This window comes from Notechis scutatus, chromosome 8 (genome assembly GCF_049901735.1).
Source record: "Notechis scutatus isolate UNSWTSFEM ecotype Mainland chromosome 8, rNotScu1.2, whole genome shotgun sequence".
NCBI lineage: Eukaryota > Metazoa > Chordata > Lepidosauria > Squamata > Elapidae > Notechis > Notechis scutatus.
Genome location: NC_142016.1, coordinates 22,958,786 through 22,980,575, shown reverse-complemented (window position 1 = coordinate 22,980,575; position 21,790 = coordinate 22,958,786). Strand labels below are relative to the sequence as shown.

Sequence of the window (21,790 nt, the reverse complement as noted above, 5' to 3'; positions counted from 1 at the left end):
ATTTATTTACTAGCTCTGTACCCATGCTTTGCTATGAAACTATGTGATCAGGCTTAGTTTTTGGAGAGGAAAATAAGGGAGGGGGGGGAATTGTGCCTCTGCCTACCAGCATCCATCGGTATTCCTCTGGCTAGTGTCCTGTCAGTGTGTGAGAAGAGAATTGAGGGCTGTTTGGAAACTGAAACAGTATTTGCTGTGTGAGCGAGGAGACAGCAAGGAGCATGGGTGTGGCTTAGCTCCACTGTTCTGTAAAAGCTGGTTGCTAATGTGAAACGGAAACTCCTCTCCTCTGCTTGTGTTTTGCATTTGGAACAGGTTTCTTTTCAGGTGGGGAGTAGAACTCTTTAGCATCAGAGCGTGTTGATATAACGAAGTACTAATGCTATGATGGTCATTTTGAAAAATGACCTTTCTTAGTGAGCCCCTAGAAGCTAAGAGGAACCTATGTGCCAAATTTCAAGTTTGTAGGCTTTCTGGTTCTGGAGATTTTGTGATGATGCATGAGGGGTATTTCGCTTTTATATATATAGAGAGAGAGAGATTTTGCCCAGGCGCTGTGTTTTCAAAGAGCGAAGCAGGCTCGTTCTCTTTCCAGGGAAATGTTTGCTCCAACCTGTACGCCTTGTTTTTGTGCGAGTCCCGCGGGGGGGAGTGGAGGTTGGTACTCCAGCTGGCAACCACAAAGGAAGGTTTTGTACGCTGTGTGCCTGGTACAGCTGGCCTCGGGTGGGGGGGGGGGTGGCATCTCCTTTGCCATCTGGGGCCTCCTAATTAAAGCCAGCGATTAAAGGAAAATGAGCTGAGACGTAGGAGAGGCTGATGCACTTTTTTTGCCTTGTGCAAAAAGGCAAACGGGGCAGGATGGAGAGATATAGAATTGGGAAGCTTTGTAGGAAAGAAAGGTGGTCCTTGACTCACGGCTGCAATTGAGCTCAACACTTCTGTTGCTAAGCAAGACAGGGCTTCCATTACATACAGATACAGATAATCAGAGTTGGAGCGGGAGTCCAAGCGGGAGACCCTACACCATTTCTTACAGATGGCAGTCCAATCTCTTCTTGAAAGCCTCCAGGGATGAAGCTCCCACAACTTCTGAGAGCAACTTCTGTTCCATTGGTGGATTGTTCTCACTCAGAAAATTCCTCATTTCCAGGTTGAATCTCTCCTTGTTCAGTTTCCATCCTTTATTCCTTGTCTGGCCTTCAGGTGCTTTGGAAAATAGCTTGACCCTCCCTTGCTCTCTGTGGCAGCCCCCCAAATATTGGAAGACTGCTCTCCTGTCTCCCCTGGTCCTTCTCTTTACTAGACGAGCCAAGCCCAGTTCCTGCAACCGTTCGTTGTATGTTTTAGTCTCCAGTCCCCTAATCATCCTGGTTCCTCTTCTCTGTACTTTTTCTAGTCTCAACATCTTTTTTATAGTGTGGTGACCAAAACTGGATGCAGTGCTCTAGGTGTGGTCTTACTAAGGCTTTATAGAGTGCTATTAGTACCTCCCTTGATCTCGACTGTATCCCTCTGTTAATACAATTTAGGATTGCATTAGCTTTTTTTGGCAGTGGCTGCACACTGCTGACTCCTATTTCGCTGGTTGTCCAGTAAGACTCCAAGATCCCTCTCACAGTTCCTGCTATTGAGCCTGGTTTCACCCAGTCTATATGTCTGTACTTTTGGTTTTTCTTGCCTAAGTGTAGGACTTTACTTTTCTCTACATTGAATTTCATTTTGTTAGATACGGCCCAGTGTTCTAGTCTGTCAAGATCCATCTGGATCTTGAGCCTATCTTCTTGGGTGTTAGCTATTCCTGCCAGCTTAGTATCATCTGCAAGTTTCGCCTTAGTATCTATCATCTGTAAGTTTCTCCCCATTTTACGTGACCCTCTCTCTGGCTGCCGTTGTGAAGGGAAGCCCCGCGGCTTCTAAGTTAGTAACCTGGTATGTTAAAGTGAAGTGAATCTGGCTTCTTCTCGGTTGATTTTGCTCGTCGGAAGATCACAAAAGGTGACACACTCGCACACACATCAGGACATTGCATGCAACCTGCCATAAATAGGAGTCAATTGCCAAGCGTCTGAATTTTGATCCTGTGACCACGAGGATGCTGCAATGGCTGTAAGTATGGGGTCCTTGGTGCTCTCTGTGGTTGGCGGTGGTCTTGCAGACATTTCATTACCCAACTAGGTAACATCATCAGTGCTAGAACATTAGATTGTTGGGTAATTGAAAGGTCTGCGAGAAAACCCCCAAACCCAGAGAGCACAAAGGACTTGGCAGTTCTCCTCCTCCTCCTCCTCCTCCTCCTCCTCCTCCTCCTCCTCCACAAACCCTACTCCATTCCAACATTGATGAGGTTACCTAGTTAGGTGAGGAAACGTCTGTAAGAAAAACCACCAAGCTCAGAGAGTACAAAGGACCCTATAGTCGTCATCGTCCTCCTCCTTCTCCTTTCCACAAACCCCACTCCATTCCAGCACTGATGACGTTACTTAGTTAAGTGATGAAACGTCTGCGAGAAAACCACAGAGTACCCAAGACCTCTCGTTTCAACCTGAAGCTACAAATACCCCCAAATTACTGGCCGTGAGGCTGAAAAACGGTCCTAAGGGCGTTCGTTTCCGTGCTGTTGTAACTTTGAATGGTCAGTAAACAAAGGGGTGTAAGTCCAGACTATCCTTTGCCCCTACCTTGCCCTTGTTTGCTCTGCTTGCTTTCCTTCCTTCCCTTCTGGGCAGCAGAGGTCAAAGGGCGAAGGGTCCCAGGCTTTGAGGAGTGGGGGGAAGGATTGGCTTAACTTCGTTGTGCTCTCCATTTCCCAATGCCCGTGTATTTCTCTCTCCCCTCGCAAAGCTGTTGAACCTCTTCCCTATCAGGCTGTTCCTTGCCCTCTCCCCCCACTGCCCCCTTCGCTGTTTACGGCCCCTGCCCTAGTCCCCACCACCACCACCCACCACCAGCTGAGTATTCCCCAATTCCCCAAGATGTTGTTTTCTTCCAGCTGCCAAAGGAGTGACTCAGCCCATACCAAATTCCACTTCTGGGGGAAGGAACGGCCAGGCGCCGGTGGAATTTTCGTCCCCGTGGATGTGTCAGTTCGGGGCAGTTTGGTCATTTTTCTCAGAACAGAAGTGGGGTCCTTAGAACAATTAATCAGCCCAGCGGCTCACCTCCAGAACTTGTGAGCGCTCCAACCGTGGAGATTTTTAAAGGAGAGATTGGAGCGCCATTGGTCTGAAATTTTAGAGGGTCTCCTGCTTGGGAAAGGGGTTGGACTAGAAGACCTCCAAGGTCCCGTCCAATGTTGTTGTTCTGCTGTTCCTCCATGCGGGCTGGAATCTCCACTTGGGATTTCATGTTGCTCTTTCCTGATTCGTATCTACCTGACGCCATGGGAATGAGTAAGGCAGAAGTCAGAATTGCTGTTCGATTCTGTAATATAATGTTGGGTCCTTCCAGGAAGAGGATACATCTTTATTACTTTGTTTGCTTATATATTATTATCTTTATAAATGACTCAAGGCAGCGAATATATCCAACACCCCCTCCTCCTCCTCTTTTCTCCACAGTTACAACCCTGTGAGGTGGATTGGACCAAGAGAGGGGACTGGCTTAAATTCCCTCTAGTGGGCTTTCATGCCTAAGGCAGGACTAGAACTCACCATCTCCTGGTGGTTGGCCCAAAGTTACCCAGCTGGCTTTCATGCCCAAGGCAGGACTAGAACTCACTGTCTCCCGGTGATTGGCCCAAGGTCACACCCAGCTGGCTTTCATGCCTAAAATGGGACTATAACTCACCATCTCCTGGTAGTTGGCTTAAAGTCTCCCAGGCGGCTTCCATGCCCAAGACAGGACTAGAACTTACCGTCTCCTGGTGATTGGCCCAAAGTCACCCGGCTTTCATTCCTAAGGCAGAACTAGAACTCACCATCTCCCGGTGATTGGCCCAAAGTCACACCCAGCTGGTTTTCATTCCTAAAACAGGACTAGAACTCACCATCTCCTGGTGATTGGCTCAAAGTCTCCCAGCTGGCTGTGAGACGGGACTAGAACTCACTATCTCCTAGTGATTGGCCCAAGGTCACACTCGGCCGACTTGCATGCCTCAGACAAGACTAGAACTCAACATCTCCCAGTTTCTAGCCTGGCGCCTTAACTACTATACCCTACTCTCTAGTTATAGGCATTCCTTCCCAGGGTTTGGAATTCACTCCCCATGACTTTTCATAGGTGAGGAAGCCGAGGTGATGCGTGCAACACCTTCTCCATAGATAAGGTCTCTTATTTGTTCGCCCATGTGGCAGCACAAGTTGTGCCAAGCCATCCTTCTGGCACGTGTGCGAATTAAACACTCATCATAAACAGCGAAAAGCTTTGATACCCTGACAGTAATCGGTGTTCCTCTTAGGGGAATTTCACAGGTTGTGTTATGATGAAAGCACACCTGTTGCATTTAGGCTTATATAACTGTCTCATGCCTGGGGGAATCGGCGATCTGGGGCTTTGTGATACGAGAACCGTGTTGTAACCTGCCCATCAGCTCGTCTGGCTGCGGTCGCTTTAAGCGGAGAAGGATCCGGTTGTCAGCTCATCCCCTTCCATTCATGAATTATGAGTATTTCACCTGGTAGGGTGTGAACAGAACCTGGCTGTCCACGGCGGTGATTGGCCGACACCTCTGACATCACAATCGCACCCATTCCTGGGAGGCTGGCTGGGTTTGGGGTTTTTTTAATGGTAGGTTTTATACACACACGCGCGCACACGCACACACTGCAACACCGAAAGGAAGGAAGGAAGGAAGCGAACACCAGCTTGGCATTCCAGCTGCTGATCTATAGGACTGCGTAACAAACCTCATAGGTAGGATAAGAAAGCATAAGGTTTTTTTTTTTTTTCAGAAGATCGCAAATAATTGGCTTGGCTTGCCTACTGAAGGCAAACACGCTATCTGGGTTTGGGTTTGAAGCCGTAGTTTCTTTAGACCAGGGTTTCTCAACCTGAGCGATTTAAGATGGGACATGGGTGGACTTCAACTCTCAGAATTCCCCAGCCAGCATGCTTATAATCCCAATTGTCGTAAGCGGAGGGCTTATATCCGAAGTCAAAAATGGATAGTAAAGTAAGAGATATTGAACCAGGTGATTTATTTATTTTTAAAAAGAGAGAGAATTCATCCTCTTCTGCCTCCTTCTCCAGACTGCAGTCTCCCAATGTTTGAGGGGGGGTCACAGAGAAGAGGGGTGGGCTCCCTGGCCCCTAAAGGCAGGACAAGAAGCAATGGGTGAACGACCATATGAAAGAGAGATCCGATCTAGAATGAAGAGAGATCTCCTGACAACGAGAACAATTAAATCGGTGGAACGGCTTGCCACCAGAAGTTGTGGGTTCTTCTCTCCATCCCTGGAGGTTTTTTAAGAAGAGCCTGGACAGTCATTTTTTTTGGGGGGAATGGTATCAGGGTTTGGACTAGTAGACCTCTAAGGTCCCTTCCAACTCTGTATAGTTTATGTCGAGAAGATCCACGTTGGGGCTATTTGATGTAAAGCAGGGGTGGGATTCTACCGGTTTGGACTGGTTCGAGTGAACCAAATATTAAAGTTACGGATGGTTTGCCGAACTGGTATTTCAACCAACCGGCTGGCCCCGTGGCCCATTTTCAATGTAGATAAGTGCGGGGTCTACTGGGAGGGGGGAAACGGGCCTTCTGGAAGTCTGGAAACGGGCCTATTTCCGGCTTCCGGAAGGCCTCCAGACCCCAGGGAAGGCTGTTTTCACCCTCCCAGAGGCCCGGGGGAAGCCTCTGGACCCTTGGGAGAGCGAAAACGGCTTCCCCCCCGGGCTCTGGAGACCCATCGGAAGCCGGAAACAGGAAGTTCCGATAGGCCACGCCCACCCAGCAGCCAGTTGCTGGGATTTTTGAATCCCATCCCAGATGGCAAACCCAATGAATTAAAAGAATCTCTCGGGATCCTTTTCCAAACCTGCCCAATTCTTTGAATAGTTCTGGTCAAAAGCAGTAGGATGTTACCGGTAGTCCTTGACTTACAACAGTTCACTTAGCGTCCGTTCAAAGTTACAAGGAAAAGTGGCTTATGAACCTTTTTCCTCACGTTACAACCATTGCAGGGTCAGGTGTCAGGTGATCCCCTTTTGCAACCATCCGACGAGCAAAGTCGACCCCGATTCGCTTAACAACCGGGTTGCTCGCTGAGCAGCTGCAGCAATTCACAGAACAGCTGTGGCAAGAAGAGTCGTAACGTTGGCCCCCAAATTCACTTAACCAGTGTTTCACTTAACAGCAGAAATGTAGGGCTCCATTGCAGGCATAAGTCTAGGACAATCTGTATTCGCTCCCTGGATAAAGGCTCAAATTGCTTTCCTATCAGAGTCCAGCAGCCCCTGAGCTGTAGCTACCCATCCATGGGGAGAATATATATATATATATTCGGGTTTTCTCCCGCGTAAAATTGGAAGTATCTAGGCGATGTTTCAATGTCTCGTTCATCATCTTCAGGCTTGTGTCTTCGGCTTTGTGCTTCTTCTTCAGCTTTGCTTACTCCGAGAAGCACAAAGCTGAAGACACAAGCCTGAAGATGATGAATGAGACTTCATCGAAACGTCGCCTAGATACTTCCAATTTTACGCGGGAGAAAACCCGAATAACCAAAGATCCACATACAAATGTCCGCAAAAACCTGAGAAAACAAATATATATATATATATTTGATCGGGACTCGTGAACTTAAGGGAGTGAAGAGCCAAGTCAGCATGCCAAGTGTTGAGAAAGGGCCCTGTTTGTGTAGTGGTGAAAAGAACACAAGTTCTCTTTTCTTAGAACTTGAATTTCATGAGGATTCGGATAAAATTCCATGCAGGAGATCTGGGGCAAATGTCTCAATGCCAACAGTGTTGTGTGACCTGGAAGTTTTCATTTAGTTTACTGTCATTGACCCTTGTACCACGGAATTAAATGCCTTCTTCAGTGTACATTATACATTAAAAAAAAAAAAAAATACACATATCCTTCGTATTCTACACAGTTGAATTGAAAACCTCTGATATTGCATTAATATTGCTCTATAACCACGACGGCAAACCTATGGCACACGTGCCAGAAATGGTTTTCGCGTATGCGGGAGCACCGGAAACGGGAAGAGGAGCTCCCCGGGGTGCATGTGAGCTTCTGGTTGTGCACACCGGCCAGCTGATTTTCACACGCACATGCACGCCAAAAAGACCAGTGGCCGGCGTGCGCATGCGCACCGGGGAGCTGTTCTTCCACTTTTCCAGCGCTCCTTCACACACACGCATTCACACTCCCGTTTCGGCACTCGGTGTCGAAAAGATTCGCCAATACTGCCTTACACAGTAGGGTTCAATGTAATTACTGCTCTGGGATAGAAGTTGTTTTTCAGCCTCTTTGTCCTTGTTTTTATTATTATCCTGTACTGTCTGCCAGATGGTAATAGTTCAAATAGTTCAGGATCTTTGAGAATGTTTGAACTAAGGCAGCGGGGGCGATAAAAGCTCTTCCAAAGAGGGGAGAGGGCAACCCATGGTCCTCTGGGCAGTGACGTTCACCCTCTGGAGTGCCGTCCTATCTGCCCCCGTGCAAGTGGCAAACCCTACACAGGTGCAGTATGTTAAAAGACTCTCTGGTGCATGCTGATAGGAAAAATTGTTCAACCTGAGAATTATTAAGCCTTATTTTAGGGAATGATGTGTAGAGGTAGCCCCCGGCTTACAACAATTCATTTTCATAACCGTTCAAAGTTGCAACTACATTGAAAAAAGTGACTTTATGATCAGTTTTCATACTTAACAACGGTTGCAGTATTCCCCAACAACCCCAGGCCAAAGAAGGTGAATTTATTTATTACCGAAATATAAGTACAATGTTTCGCTTAGTGACTGTTCAAATTTACAACAGCAATGAAAAAGGTGACTTATGGTCATTTTTCACACATACGACCGTTGTAGCATTCCCCCACGGTTGTGTAATCAAAATCCAGATGCTTAGCCAGTGACTCATAGTTATGACGGTTGCAGTGTCCCGGGGCCATGCGATCCCCTTTTGCGACCTGCTGATGAGCAAAGCCCAACGGAGAAGCCAGTGTCTGAACATCTTCAGCGGTTCACTTAGCAACGGTGGCACCAAAGGTCATAAAATGAGGCAGCATTCCCTTAACCAACGTCTCACTTAGCAGCAGAAATTTGGGGTTCAATTGGGGTCGTAAGTTGAAGATTACCCTATACAGAGTTTGGCAGCTTTCTTTTCCAAACTGCCTTTGATCATTCCTGCTCCTCCTGCCTCCAAATCTTCTCACTTCCGCTTACGTGCCCCCCCCCCCCAAAAAAAAACTTGCCATGGGCACCCAGATTTCTCCTTAAAGACCTGCTTTGTGGTGCCTAATGTATTCCAGAAATGGCATTTCAGAGGAAGATTGACCTGCTAGCCCAGAATTCCTGTCTCTGGAGGAGATGATCTTCTCTGGAAAAAAAGTAAGTCCATGCAGTTGAGAAAGAGAGAGAGGGAGGGAGGGAGAGGGAGACAGAGAGAGAGAGAAAGCGAGAGGGAGGGAGGGAGACAGATGGGTAGAGAGAGAGAAAGGGAGACAGAGAGAGAAAGACGGGGAGAGACAGAGGGAGAGAGAGGGGGAGACAAAGGGAGAAAGGGAGACAGAGAGGGAGACAGAAAGGGGGAGAAAGAGACAGAGAGAGAGGGAGACAAAGACAGAGAAAGGAAGACAGAGGAGGGGAGAGAGAGAGAGGGAGGGAAAGGGAGAAAGAGGGAGACAGAGACAGAGACAAAGAGAAAGGAAGACAGAGGAGGGGGAGAGAGACAGAGGGAGGGAGAGGGAGAAAGAGGGAGACAGAGACAGAGACAGAGAGAAAGGAAGACGGGGGGAGAGAGAGGGAGGGAGAGGGAGACAGAGATACAGAGAGAAAGGAAGACGGGGGAGAGAGAGACAGGGAGGGAGGGAGAGGGAGACAGAGAGAAAAAGGGAGACAGAGAGAAAGGGGGAGAAAGAGACGGAGATGGAGAAAGAGAGACAGAGAAAGGAAGACAAAGGAGGAGAGAGGGAGGGAGGGAGAGAGAGAGGGAGACAGAGAAAAGGGAGACAGAAAGGGGGAGAAAGAGACAGAGAGAGAGAAGGAGACGGAGAAAGAGGGAGACAGAGATACAGAGAGAAAGGAAGACGGGGGAGAGAGAGGGAGACAAAGAGAAAAAGGGAGACAGAAAGGGGGAGAAAGAGACAGAGACAGAAAGGAAGACAGACAGAGAAAGGGGAGAGAGACGGTGGGAGACAGAGATAGAGACAAAAGGGAGGGAGACAGAGAAGGAGACAAGAGACAGCGAGTGACATCCCTCCTTCCAACCTGTTTTCCTTGCTCCCCAGACCTCGTCGCAATGGGTTAAATGTAGGCATCTCTGTTTAGCCTGCACCCCTTCACCCAGCAAGCCGGGGGGGGGGGGAGGTGGCACCTTCTGCTTTCCTCCCGCCCCCTTTCTTCACTGACCCCTCCTTTTCGTCCTCCCAAGGCGGAGTCAGTTTCCCCAGCGGTGTTTTAAGTCAGCCAGTGTTTGTAAGGCAACTCGATCCCTTCATCAGAGAAAGGCTGGATGCCGGTTAGTTGACACCGGGTGAGTTGTCCTTCTCTTCTCCTCACAGCAGGATACCCTCACACACACACACACACACACACACACACACACCTCGAGGTGAGATGATCCGACCTTGCACGGTGGAAATTTGTTAGCCAAATGGGGAAAGGGTCTCAGCTCTGGGCAGAGATGCCCACCGATCTCTCTCTTGCTCCCTTCGCTCCCCTACTCAAAAAAGGGGAATCCGAAATACTTTTCTCTCCACCTCTGTCTCTTTTGCTGGGTGACGGGGGGTGGGTGGGTGGGGGTCTCCCTGCGGCAGAGAGGGCTTTTCTTAAAGTTCTTGGGGGTTTTTGTGAGGACGAGGGACAAATGCCTGGGAAGGGTTGTGAAACTAGACGAGGCTTGCTGTTCCTTGAGTAGCCGAAATGGGGCTGGGGAGAGAACCGGGAGGGGGGGCTTTCTCCCACTTGGGGCGGTGGGAAAAGAGGGGGGGAAAAGGGGCAATCTGGCCCAAATTGTGAGTGTCGCGGTTTGTGCCTCAGGAGGGAAATGTGTGGCAATTGTACTACTTTTTTTGGGGTGGCGAGTTGGAGAAGTCAAAAGAGATGGAGTTACAGGCCAAGCCAGGGTGTCCAAACTTTGCAACTTTAAAACTGGTGGACTTCAACTCCCAGAATTCCCCAGCCAGCTTTGCTGGCTGGGGAATTCTGGGAGTTGAAGTCCACAAGTCTTAAAAGTTGTCACAATTGCACACACACACCCTTCGCAGGCTAAGCTTTCTCTCCTTTCTTTGACCAAACGCCCTTGGTTCTCTCCTGATGTCCTTGACAGTCTCTTGCTTTGTCCTGTCTCCTGATGTCCAGCTTCAAAGGGGGGGTGGACAATTGGGGAGAAGAATCGGGGAGGGGGGCTGTGATAGAATTCCTTTGAGGATTACTGCTGTATTAAGCGATGCCCCGCTCCCCTTATAGGGCCAGGAGTCCTCCAGGAGCTACGTGGTCCTTATGGAGTATTTAGCTGAGACAGAGACAGGAGAATGTAAGTAAAAGTTAGGAGTCGAGGCCACCACGCCTTCCGTCCTTCCGCCTCCGAAACCTCCCCCTTGATCTCGTCTCTCTTTTCTTCAGAACCGGTTTCATTCTTTTCTCTTTCCTCCCTTTCGCAGGCTCCCCCAATTCCAGCACCATGGATGCCCGGCCACTCTTCCAAACCTTGCTCACGCTGGCCGAGGATAACATGGCTTTCTTTCAGGACGTCCCCACCGAGACCGGCCAACGTTTCCTGGCCGCCTTCACCACCATCCGAGAACACGCCCGGTGCCTTGAGCCGATGCTCGACCATTTCTCCGCCATCTACCATATCTTCGACCTGGATGAGCATACGCCGGCCAATGGCTACCGCAGCCTGGCCCAGACGGTGCGCTGCTGCGTGGCTCACATCATCCACAAGAGCCGTTACGTGGCCACCAACCGCCGCAGCATCTTTTTCCGCACCAACCACAATTGCGCCGAGCTGGAAGCGTACTGCACGGCCTTGACCCAGCTCCGGGCCTTGGTTTACCTAGCCCAACATCTGCTGACCCAGAACCGCCCCGGGTACCTCTTCAACCACGAGGATCGGGGCCTCTCGGAACAATTTCTCCAGGAATACATCACGATGCAGAAGGGATGTTTTTACGGGCGCTGTATGGGCTTTCAGGTGAGGACTGTCGAGGCGGCCATCTTGTAGAATCGTGGAGGTGGATTATATTTTATATATATATATAAACCTGAGAGGCAAAATCCTCATATATATAACCTCCATCAAGCAACATGACTGAAGCAAAAACAACAGAGTTAATTACAGGTGGCAGGTGGTTGGAAGGGCCTATTATGCATGCAAGAGCGAAATTGATTAATGATATATAAAGGCGTATATATCTGTAATGGTAGTTTAATACTCTGACAATGTCAGCAGAGGCTGACGAAAGCTTAGTAAGTATAATAAATATAATTGTAGTTCCGGAGATCGCAAGTATACCTGGAACTCGTATTTTTAGAATAGTTTGTCATATATATTAAGAAGAGGTGAGGACTGTCAAGGCAAAAACTGGAAGTTTTTAAGAAGAGTTTGGATAACCATTTGCCTGAAGTGGTGTAAGGTTAGTTTCCTCCCTAAGCAGGGGGTTGGAGTAGAAGACCTTCAAGGCCTCTTCCAACTCTGTTATTCTATGTATATATTTATTAGGATTATCATGTAGGTATGTAGGTATGTGTTTGTTTATTTGTTTGTATCCCACCTTAGTTATTTTTTACAAATAACTCATGATGGTGAATATATCCAACACATCTTCCTCCTCCTATTTTACCCACAACAACAACCCTGTGAGGTGCGCTGGGCTGAGGGAGAGAGGCCTAAAGACACCCAGCTGCTTTTCCTGCCTAAGACAGGCTAGAACTCACCATTACCTGGTGATTGGCCCAAAGTCACCTAAGGAGCTCTCATGGCTAACCCTAATCAAAAAAAGGACCAACCTGGAATTCAGGAGAAACTTCTTACAAGCGAGAACAATTAACCAGTGGAACAGCTTGCCACCAGAAGTTGTGGAGGCTTTTAAGAAGAGAGGTGATCCATCTCAGGGGGGGGGGGAGGTTAAGAAGAGACGGGACAGCCACTTGTCTCAAATTATATAGGGTCTCCTGCTTCAGCAGGGGGGGCTGGACTAGAAGACCTCCAAGGTCCCTTCTGACTCTGTTCTAATTAAGATCTTTGATCTCATCCCCGGCTGGATTTTTTTATTTTTATTTTTGGAAGAATTTGGACTTTGCTTCCATGCTGCTGATTCATTTTAGGTGGTCTTTCCATCTGGGCAGGAGTTTGTGTTTGCTTCTTTTCGTCCATTTTTGGAACACATGCAAACACCAGACTTGGGTGAGGAAATAAGGCAGTTTGCCCGAATAATTTCCCGGAGGGCCAGAAACATCCTGAGGAAGTCATTCATTTTATGATTATTTATGAAACAAATTTATACAGCCGCCCAACTCATCCATAGTGATTCCGGGCGGCGCTTGCAACATTATTTTTTAACCCTTGACAGAAGTGAATGCTGATTGCTGGAACGTTTAATTCTACTGCAGTATTTCTCAACCTTGGGCCCTTTTAAGAGATCTGGACTTCAACTCCCACAATTCCCCAGCCAGTCAATTCTGGGAGTTGAAGTCCAGGCCTCTTAAAGGGCCCAAGGTTGAAAAACGCTGCTCTACGGTCGTCAAAACTCACGTTTATTTCCTATTTATCTCCACCCCCAACACACAGACACACACAGGCACAACCCGAGTTGCAGCTTCAATTTGTTAAAAAGGACCAGTGATGGGATTAAAATAATTTAACAACTGGTTCTCTGCCCTAATGACCGGCTGGGTGGGTGTGCCCCCCCCCCCGTGCCCCATTTTGGGCCTAGTGGGCCTCCCTGCAGCCTTCTGGGAGCAAAAACAGGACACAGGGAGGCCACACTGTACATTCACACACACCCCACGTCCGTTTTGGGCCTAATGGGCCTCCGTACACTTTCCCGGGAGCCAAAACGGAGCAATTTAATAACTGGTTCGGCCAAAGTGGTGCGAACCGGTTGAATCCCACCACTGAAAAGGACCCTGTGAAGCCACAGCCGATCGTCATAGATGCGGCCTCCCTGTCACCAGACGCAGCAGTGACCTTGCTATTTAATTTTTTCCCCCACTTTCCCATGCAAGCTGCAGCCTTGACCAACTGGCTCTGAACAGTCAGGCACTTTCCTGCATTTCCCCCAACCACCCCCCACCTCCTCTTTCCAGCTCTTGCCTGTCCCTCTTCAGCCTTGCTGTGGCTATCTGATGGCTTCTGCCCTTTGCTGATTGCGGTGACAACAACACATGTGCATATCTGCCCTTTGTGTCTTCGATCCATGGATACTTGAGCTCAGGGCAGCGTAACCGAACTGCAATTCACGTTGCTAGTTTCTGGGCAAGATCTGTTTCGTTTGTACCTCAAAAATCTCAAGGCTGCCCAAGGAGCTGCAAAGCCAGTTCTACAGAGGAAGGATTGATTGACTCTGTCATCTCCACCTCCATAACTGTCTGGTTTGGCTCTGCAACCCGACAGGACAGGCAGAGACTCCAGAGGGTAATTAGAACTGCAGGAAAAAAACAATTGTTACCAACCTGCCTTCCATGGAGGACCTGTATACTGCACTAGTCAAAAAGAGGGTTGTGAAAATATCTACACACCCCTCACATCCCGGACATAAACTGTTTCAACTCCTTCCCTCAAAATGACGCTATAGGACACTGCACACCAGAACAACTAGACACAAGGACATTTTCTCCCATGCCATCAGTCTGCTAAACAGCTAATTTGCTGTTACAACTACAATTTGCTGCTAAACAACTAATTCCCACAACTCTGTCACACTATTGACTAAGACTGCATTAATATTATTCTCATCTTTCCTATTATCCATCTCTTTTTCTACTTATGACTATAACTTTGTTGCTGGTATCTTTACGATTTATAATGTTTTATTTAGTTTCGTAATACGATTTATGTTGATTCTACCACTGTTGTATTTTATGATTTATGAGGAAAGTATTTTTATGATGATTATGATCATGATTTATGACTTATAATTTTTATGTACACTGAGAGGTGATGCATCGAAGTCAAATTCCTTGTGTCCAATCACATTTGACCAATAAAGAATTCTGTTCTATTCCATTCCATTCCATTCCATCACATCACATCACATTCTGCATTCTATTCTGTTCTGTTCTATTCCATTCCATTCCATTCTATTCTAGCCTTCCATTTTATGCTTTAAATTGTATGTCCTACGGTATGCCTTATTTTAATTGTGTTGCTTCTGACACGAATAAATAAAATACATTTCAGTAATAAATATAAATTCAGTTCTGGAGGTGGAGTTAATATGGCAGGCAGAGTTTGAGTGTCAGGGAAAAAAAACAACCCAGGATTGCTGGCCACTTCTCATGTTGATTCTTGATCTTTGCAGTTTGCTCCTTCGATCCGGCCTTTCCTGCAGACCATCGCCATCAGCCTGGTCTCCTTTGGGGAGAATTACAAGCGTAACACCTCCAGCATTGGTGAGTGCGATTCGACCGGTTCGGACCGGTTTGGACCAAACTGGTAGTTCCAGTGAGCATTTGGCCTTGCCCACCTGCCCTTGCCTTTTCTGTGCTTTATTTCCTTGTTTGTGAGCTCAGTTGATTCGTGTGGCAGAACAATTTGCCGCGCCTCAGCTGTTTTAGTCACTGGGGCTGCAGTAGAAGGTAAGTAATTGAGTTGAAAATGTGCTTTTTTTTTTTCAATGTAGAGCACGTGTGCAAAGCACTCAAAGCACGCACTCACCGAACCGGTTGTTAACACCGGTTGAATCACACCACTGAGTACATCCTACAGTAAGACTTACATGGTAGCTGTGCTGCCCTTGCTGAGCCTTCCTGTCAGGATTCCAGCAATCACCCTAATTAAATCATGATTCTCGAGCCAAACTTCAAAAAACTTCAAAGGATTCATTAAAGGCGACATACTGGCACTGCCCTGTATGGAGCCAATTCAGATAACAGATCATCAGAATTGGAAGGGACCTTATAGGTCATCTAGTCCAACCCCCCACCCAAGTGGGAGACCCTACACCATTTCTGACAGATGGGAGTCCAATCTCTTCTTGAAAGTCGCAAATGATGACGCTCCCACAGCTTTCGAGAGCAAGCTGTTCCATTGATTAATTGTTCTCACTGTCAGAAAGTTTCTCCTTATTTCCAGGTTGAATCTCTCCTTGTTCAGTTTCCATCCATTATTCCTTGTCTGGCCTTCGGGTGCCTTGGAAAACAGCTTGACCCCCTCCTCTCTATGACAGCCCCTCAAATATTGGAAAGCTGCTCTTCTGTCTCCCCTGGTCCTTCTCTTCACTAGACCAGCCATACCCAGTTCCTGCAACCATTCTTCATATGTTTTAGTCTCCAGTCCCCTAATCATCCTGGTTGCTCTTCTCTCCACTTTTTCTAGAGTCTCAACATCTTTTTATAATGTGACCAAAACTGGATGCAGTACTCTAGGTGTGGCCTTACGTAATTCTGGCATACGTCATTTACAGTCCGCTGTGACCCTATTTCCCCCCTCCCTCCTGGGTGTGTCATAAATCAGATTCTCCAATTGAGCATCTTCACAGGCTAGGTGTCATCATTCATGTCCTCCAATTAAATATATTCGCGGGCAAAAGCTCTGGTAGTTTAGTTACAGTCTTTTAAAGATAAAGAGTTGGAATGTACTTTCGATTTCAAACTGCTGCACTGCTCTTCCAGATTTCCTTCCTCCCCCCCTTCCTTTTTTGTTATGGCAACTACTAAAACAGCCCTAGGAATGTTTTATGAGTTGACACTTCCCTTCCCCTAATGAGAGGAGGTCCCTACAAGAATCCTAGACCCCTCCCCCTCAAAGTGCCTTAATGCCACTGGGGGAAAAAGGCCCTCCCCCCTTGCATTTTAGGCATTAGAAGTTTTAACTTGCTTCTTGGATTATACGGGTAACTCTCGAGTTACGACCACAGTTGTTACGAGACAATTTGGTCGAGACATTTTGTTACGGGAGTTTTGCCCCGTTTTACGAACTTTCGTGCCCCAGGTGTTAAGAGAATCACGGCAGTTGTTAAGTTAGGAACAGGGTTGTTAAGTGACTCTGGCCTCTCCGTTGACTTTCCTTGTCGGAAGGTTGCAAAAAAACAATCGCATGAGTCTGGGACATTGCAACCGTCATAAATACGAAGCCGTTGCCCAGCATCTGAATTTTGATCTCGTGACCCTAGGGAAGCTGCAGTGGCCGTGTGAAAAAAAAAAACGGTCCCTTTTTTCAGTGCCGTTGTAACTTTGAATGGTCACTCAATGGACTGTACACAAATATTTGTACACAAATAGTCCTCCACTTACGAACACAGTTGGGATTGGAATTTCCACTGTTAGGCAAGGCTATTGAGTGAGCCGCATCCGATTATATGACCGTTCAGCAAATCCAACTTCCCTAAGTGACCATTTTTGTGCAAGAGATCAGCTTTTTAATTGTCCTTTTCCCTTCCTCTGGATGTAATCGGACAGGAAGACTTTTTGATCTTGATCTCCTTCCTTCCTTACTTCTTTCCTTCCTCTTCTGTGTCTCTATATTTATCTCTTCCTTCCTCCCTCTAATCTTGTTCCCCTCCCTTCCATCTATCCATCCATCTGTTCCTTTCCCTTCCTACCTCCTTTCCTTCCTTCCTTCCTCTTCTTTGTCTCTATTTCCATTTCTTCCTCCCTCTAAACTTGTTCTCCTTCCTTCCATCCATCTCTTCCCTTCCTTTCTTCCTTCCCCTCCCTCCCTTTCTTCCATCCATCTCTTCCCATCCCTTCCTCCCTTTCCTTCCATCCATCCATCTCTTCCCTTCCCTCCCTCCCTCCCTCCCTTCTTTCCTTTCTTCCATCCATCCATCCATCTTCCCCCTTCCTTCCTTCTTTCCTTCCTCTTCTGTGTCTTTATATTTATCTCTTCCTCCCTCCCTCTAATCTTGTTCTCCTTCCTTCCATCTATCCATCCATCTCTTCCTTTCCCTTCCTTCCTTCTTTCTTTCCTTCCTTCCTTCCTTCCTCTTCTTTGTCTCTATATCCATTTCTTCCTCCCTCCCTCTAAACTTGTTCTTCCTTCCTTCCATCCATCTCTTCCCCTTCCTTTCTTCCTTCCCCTCCCTCCCTCCCTTCCATCCAACTCTTCCCTTCCCTCCCTCCCTTTCCTTCCATCCATCCATCTCTTCCCTTTCCTTCCTCCCTCCCTCCCTTCCTTTCTTCTTTCTTTCCTTCCTTCCATCCATCCATCTCTTCCCCTTCTTTCCTTCCTTCCTTCTTTCCTTCCTTCATGCAGGAGTGGCTGCTGGCTCTCTCTTCATGAGCGGGAAGTTTGCCATCGACCCTGAATTGCGAGGATCAGAGTTTGAGCGCATTACTCAGAACTTGGATGTACATTTCTGGAAGAGATTTTGGAACCTCACCGAGATGGAGTTGCTGTCGGTGAGTAGCAACTACAAATATTTTCTTAAAATTGAAAATTAAAAATTTTAATAATAAAATTATTATTAAAAATAAAATAATCAATAGGAAGAAAGAACAGATCTGAAAGAGGTTCATGAGGACAAACAAACATTGTTTATGTTTATAACTTTTACTATAATTTTTACTATTCAGGTAGCCCTTGACTTAACCCAAAATTGTGTCCCAAATTTCTGTTGCTAAGTGAGATATTGGTTAAGTGAGTTTTGCCCCATTTTACGACCTTTCTTGCCGCTGTTGTTAATGTGAATCACAATGGTTGTTAAGTTAATAACACGGTCGTTAAATGAATCTGGCCTCCCCATAGACTTTGCTTGTCAGAAGGTCGCAAAGGGTGACCACATGACCCTGGGATACTACAACCGTCATAAATACGAACCAGATGTCAACGATCTGAATTTTGATCTCATGGCATGGGGATGTTGCACGGGTCATAGGTGTGAAAAATGGTTCTAAGTCATTTATTTCGGTGCCACTGTAACTGCGATGACCCAAAGGGGCGTGGCACAAAGGCAACACAGTCAGATAATCATTAGGAGTCCCTTTATTAGCTCCAACTTTGCCCCCAATGTCCTGGTTACCTTCCGGGCTGGAGAAAAACTCTCCCAGGAACCGCCTTTGGCTGCAGAGAATCTGGTCCTTCAACAAGTTCTGTGCATTGAATCTTTATGGAAACATATCAGATATTTGAAGATGGACAAGTTTTTAATCTCTGTTTTATCATTTCCTCTCGTTGCAGTCGCTGGCCAGCATGGCTTCCTCTCAGGTCCGGCTGTCCCGACCCCTGCTGGTCCCACCCCATTCCTTCGATCTACCTCTGGTTTCTAACCCCAAACTGACTGTTACCATCACACCTCCGGTGGCCCACACCGGGCCAGGAGCCGTCCAGATGAGGCTCATTTCCCACGAGCTGCGTGAAGGACAGGTATGGACAGGCGTGAAGGCCCAGCTCCGGCTTCTCTCAGCGCGTCCAGCAGGCTGAGGAATAGCACGTTCCAAGCGTAGCAGTTTGGGGACCATCCCTGCCTGTTGATGAAAGCAAAACTTAACAAGGAGACATCGTGCCCAAGGCAGGAGATGGCTTAGAACCGGGATTTCACCAACTTGGCACCTTTAAGACTTGTGGACTTCAATTCGGCTGAGGAATTCTGGGAATTGAGGTCCATAAGTCTTAAGGTTGGCTGGTTGTGGAATTCTGGGAGTTGAAGTTCATAAGTCTTAGCTTGGCTGGTTGAGGAATTCTGGGAGTTGAAGTCCATAAGTCTTAAGGTTGGCTGGTTGAGGAATTTTGGGAGTTGAAGCCCATAAATCTTAGCTTGGTTGGTTGAGGAATTCTGGGAGTTGAAGTCCATAAGTCTTAGCTTGGCTGGTTGAGGAATTTTGGGAGTTGAAGTCCATAAGTCTTAGCTTGGCTGGTTGAGGAATCCTGGGAGTTGAAGTCCATAAGTCTTAAGATTGGCTGGTTGAGGAATTCTGGGAGTTGAAGTCCATAAGTCTTAGCTTGGCTGGTTGAGGAATCCTGGGAGTTGAAGTCCATAAGTCTTAAGATTGGCTGGTTGAGGAATTCTGGGAGTTGAAGTCCATAAGTCTTAGCTTGGCTGGTTGAGGAATTCTGGGAGTTGAAGTCCATAAGTCTTAAGGTTGGCTGGTTGAGGAATTTTGGGAGTTGAAGTCCATAAGTCTTAGCTTGGTTGGTTGAGGAATTTTGGGAGTTGAAGTCCATAAGTCTTAAGGTTAGCTGGCTGAAGAATTTTGGGAGTTGAAGTCCATAAGTCTTAAGGTTAGCTGGTTGAGGAATTTTGGGAGTTGAAGTCCATAAGTCTTAGCTTGGCTGGTTGAGGAATTCTGGGAGTTGAAGTCCATAAGTCTTAAGATTGGCTGGTTGAGGAATTCTGGGAGTTGAAGTCCACGGGTCTTAAAGTATGGAGATCAAAGGTTTCCTTCTGGATAAGTATCTATCTTTCTTTGCAAAGGCCTGACATGATAGCAATATTCCAGTATTTGAGGGGCTGCCACAAAGAAGAGGGAGTCCATTCATTTTCCAAGGCACTAGAATGCAGGACAAGAAGAAACGGAAGGCAATTAATCAAAGAAACCTGGAATTAAGGAGAAACTTCCTAACAGTGGGAACAATTAGCCAGTGGAACAGCTTGCCACCAGAAGTTGTGCATGCTCCATCACTGGAAGTTTTAAAGAAAAGACTGGACAGCCAACTGTCTGAAATGGTGTAGGGTTTCCTGCTTGAGCAGGGGTTGGACTAGGAGACCTCCAAGGTCCCTTCCAGCTTTTTTCTGATTAAATCCGTCTTCCTTGTTTTGCCTCCTTCGCAGCTCGCCGAAATGCTTCCCAGAAACAGGTGCCGATGTTTGTCACAAGATCCCTGGGGAGTTCAGCCTCCAGGGGCTGGCGCTGTAGAGAGGAAGCAACGAGAGCCCTGCTCTAAGCCTTTGGGGTCTAACCCTGCAATCTGTTTCTCCTCTCTAGGATAGCGAGGAATTGCTCAAATTGATGCGACCGGAAGGGACGCTGGCCCTCGAGCTGCCCTGGAAATGCAAGACCCTGCCCCGTTCCCCCTACCTCTTGGTGCATTTCCACGGAGGGGGTTTCGTAGCCCAGACCTCCAAGTCACACGAGCCCTACCTGAAATCATGGGCTCAGGAGTTAGGGGCGCCTATTCTTTCGATCGACTACTCGCTGTCGCCCGAGGCTCCGTTCCCACGAGCGTTAGAAGAATGTTTCTTTGCCTACTGCTGGGCCCTTAAGAACTGCCACCTCTTGGGTAAGGAATTTTTGGGGGGGGGGGGCAGTGGTGGGATTCAAAAAAATTTACTATTGGCTCTGTGGGAATGGCTTGGTGGGCGTGGCTTGGTGGGCATGGCAGGGGAAGGATACTGCAAAATCCCCCTTCCCACCCCACTAACCTGCTTTCCAGCTCCGTTCTCCTGTGCAGGGCAACCAAAGGAGACCCAGGCGATCAGCTGGGACTCTGGAGGCGGAGAAGATATGGGGGCGGGGCCAGTTAGAGGCAGTATTAGCCGGTTCTCCAAACTACTCAGAATTTCCGCTACCGGTTCTCCAGAACTGGTCAGAACCTGCTGAATACCACCTCTGGGGTGTCCCCTCCCTCCAGGGGAGGCACAGAGGACAAATTAGTACAAGTAGTCCTTGATTTACAACTACAATAGCCAAATTTCCTACTGAGCAAGACCGTTAAGTGAGTTTTGCCCCATTTTACAACCCTTCTTGCCGCCGTTGTTAAGCAAATCACCGTAGTAACGTGGTGGCTTAAGTGTATCTGGCTTCCTCTTTGACTTGACTTGTCAGGAAGATCACAAAAAGGGGATAACGTGACCACTGGGACATTGCAACCGTCATAAGTACATGCCAGTTGCCACGCATCTCGATTTTGATTGCCCGGATCATGAGGATGCTGCAACGGCTATAAGTGTGAACATTTTACGACGGGAATGCCGTGACAGTCCTTTAATGTGAAAAAACGGCCAAAAGTCACTTGTTCTGTGGCCTTGTAACTTCAGACAGTCAGTAAATGAGCTGTTGTAAGTTGAGGACTACCTGTAACATTTTAATTTGTTTTCTATTGCTTTTGAAATAATAACAGAAAAAGAAAAGGAAGAAAATCCACCGTTGGTCAATGACAAAAAGCAGATTTACTTGAAACAGCTTACGTCCCACAACGATACCTGTAAACTCCATCAAACATCCACATTTTCCTATCCCAGGTTCTTGGGAAAGGCTCGATAGGTAGATAGAAATGCCAAATCCAGTCTGAACATCTGGCAAACAAACCATAGTAGTAGTTAGGCTAGAGAAAAAGCAAAGGGGTTTAAAAATAAGTGGACAAATGCAACAAACAAAAATTAGTATCATAAGACAGTTTCAATTCTATATATATATTTTTATCTGATGCAGATATTATTCAAGTACGCCTATATTTCTAATGCACTTGATAGTTATATGTTTCTTTAACCGACTTTATTTTGTATAAATGAGTCTCATGTTTCATTATATTTGTCCATACAAAAGCCTACTTCTTTGGGGAATCAATTCATAACATGGCCAC

The 21,790-nt window shown here is 47.1% G+C and overlaps 1 protein-coding gene across 4 annotated transcripts in view; it reads left to right on the top strand.

Moving 5' to 3' along the window:
- LIPE (lipase E, hormone sensitive type) overlaps window positions 1–21,790 on the top strand; it is a 31,896-nt gene that overhangs the window by 3,823 nt on the left and 6,283 nt on the right. For 2 of the 4 annotated variants that reach the window (XM_087971124.1, XM_087971121.1), the window contains exons 2-6: window positions 10,770–11,302; window positions 14,631–14,721; window positions 17,525–17,670; window positions 18,449–18,634; window positions 20,194–20,488. In XM_087971124.1, the coding sequence (XP_087827250.1) occupies window positions 10,790–11,302; window positions 14,631–14,721; window positions 17,525–17,670; window positions 18,449–18,634; window positions 20,194–20,488 (1,231 nt within the window). In that variant the 5' untranslated portion in view covers window positions 10,770–10,789. Of the gene's footprint in view, window positions 1–8,411; window positions 8,497–9,538; window positions 9,641–10,575; window positions 10,643–10,769; window positions 11,303–14,630; window positions 14,722–17,524; window positions 17,671–18,448; window positions 18,635–20,193; window positions 20,489–21,790 lie in introns of those variants that run through there. The other 2 variants (XM_087971122.1, XM_087971123.1) reach the window with 2 other exon arrangements.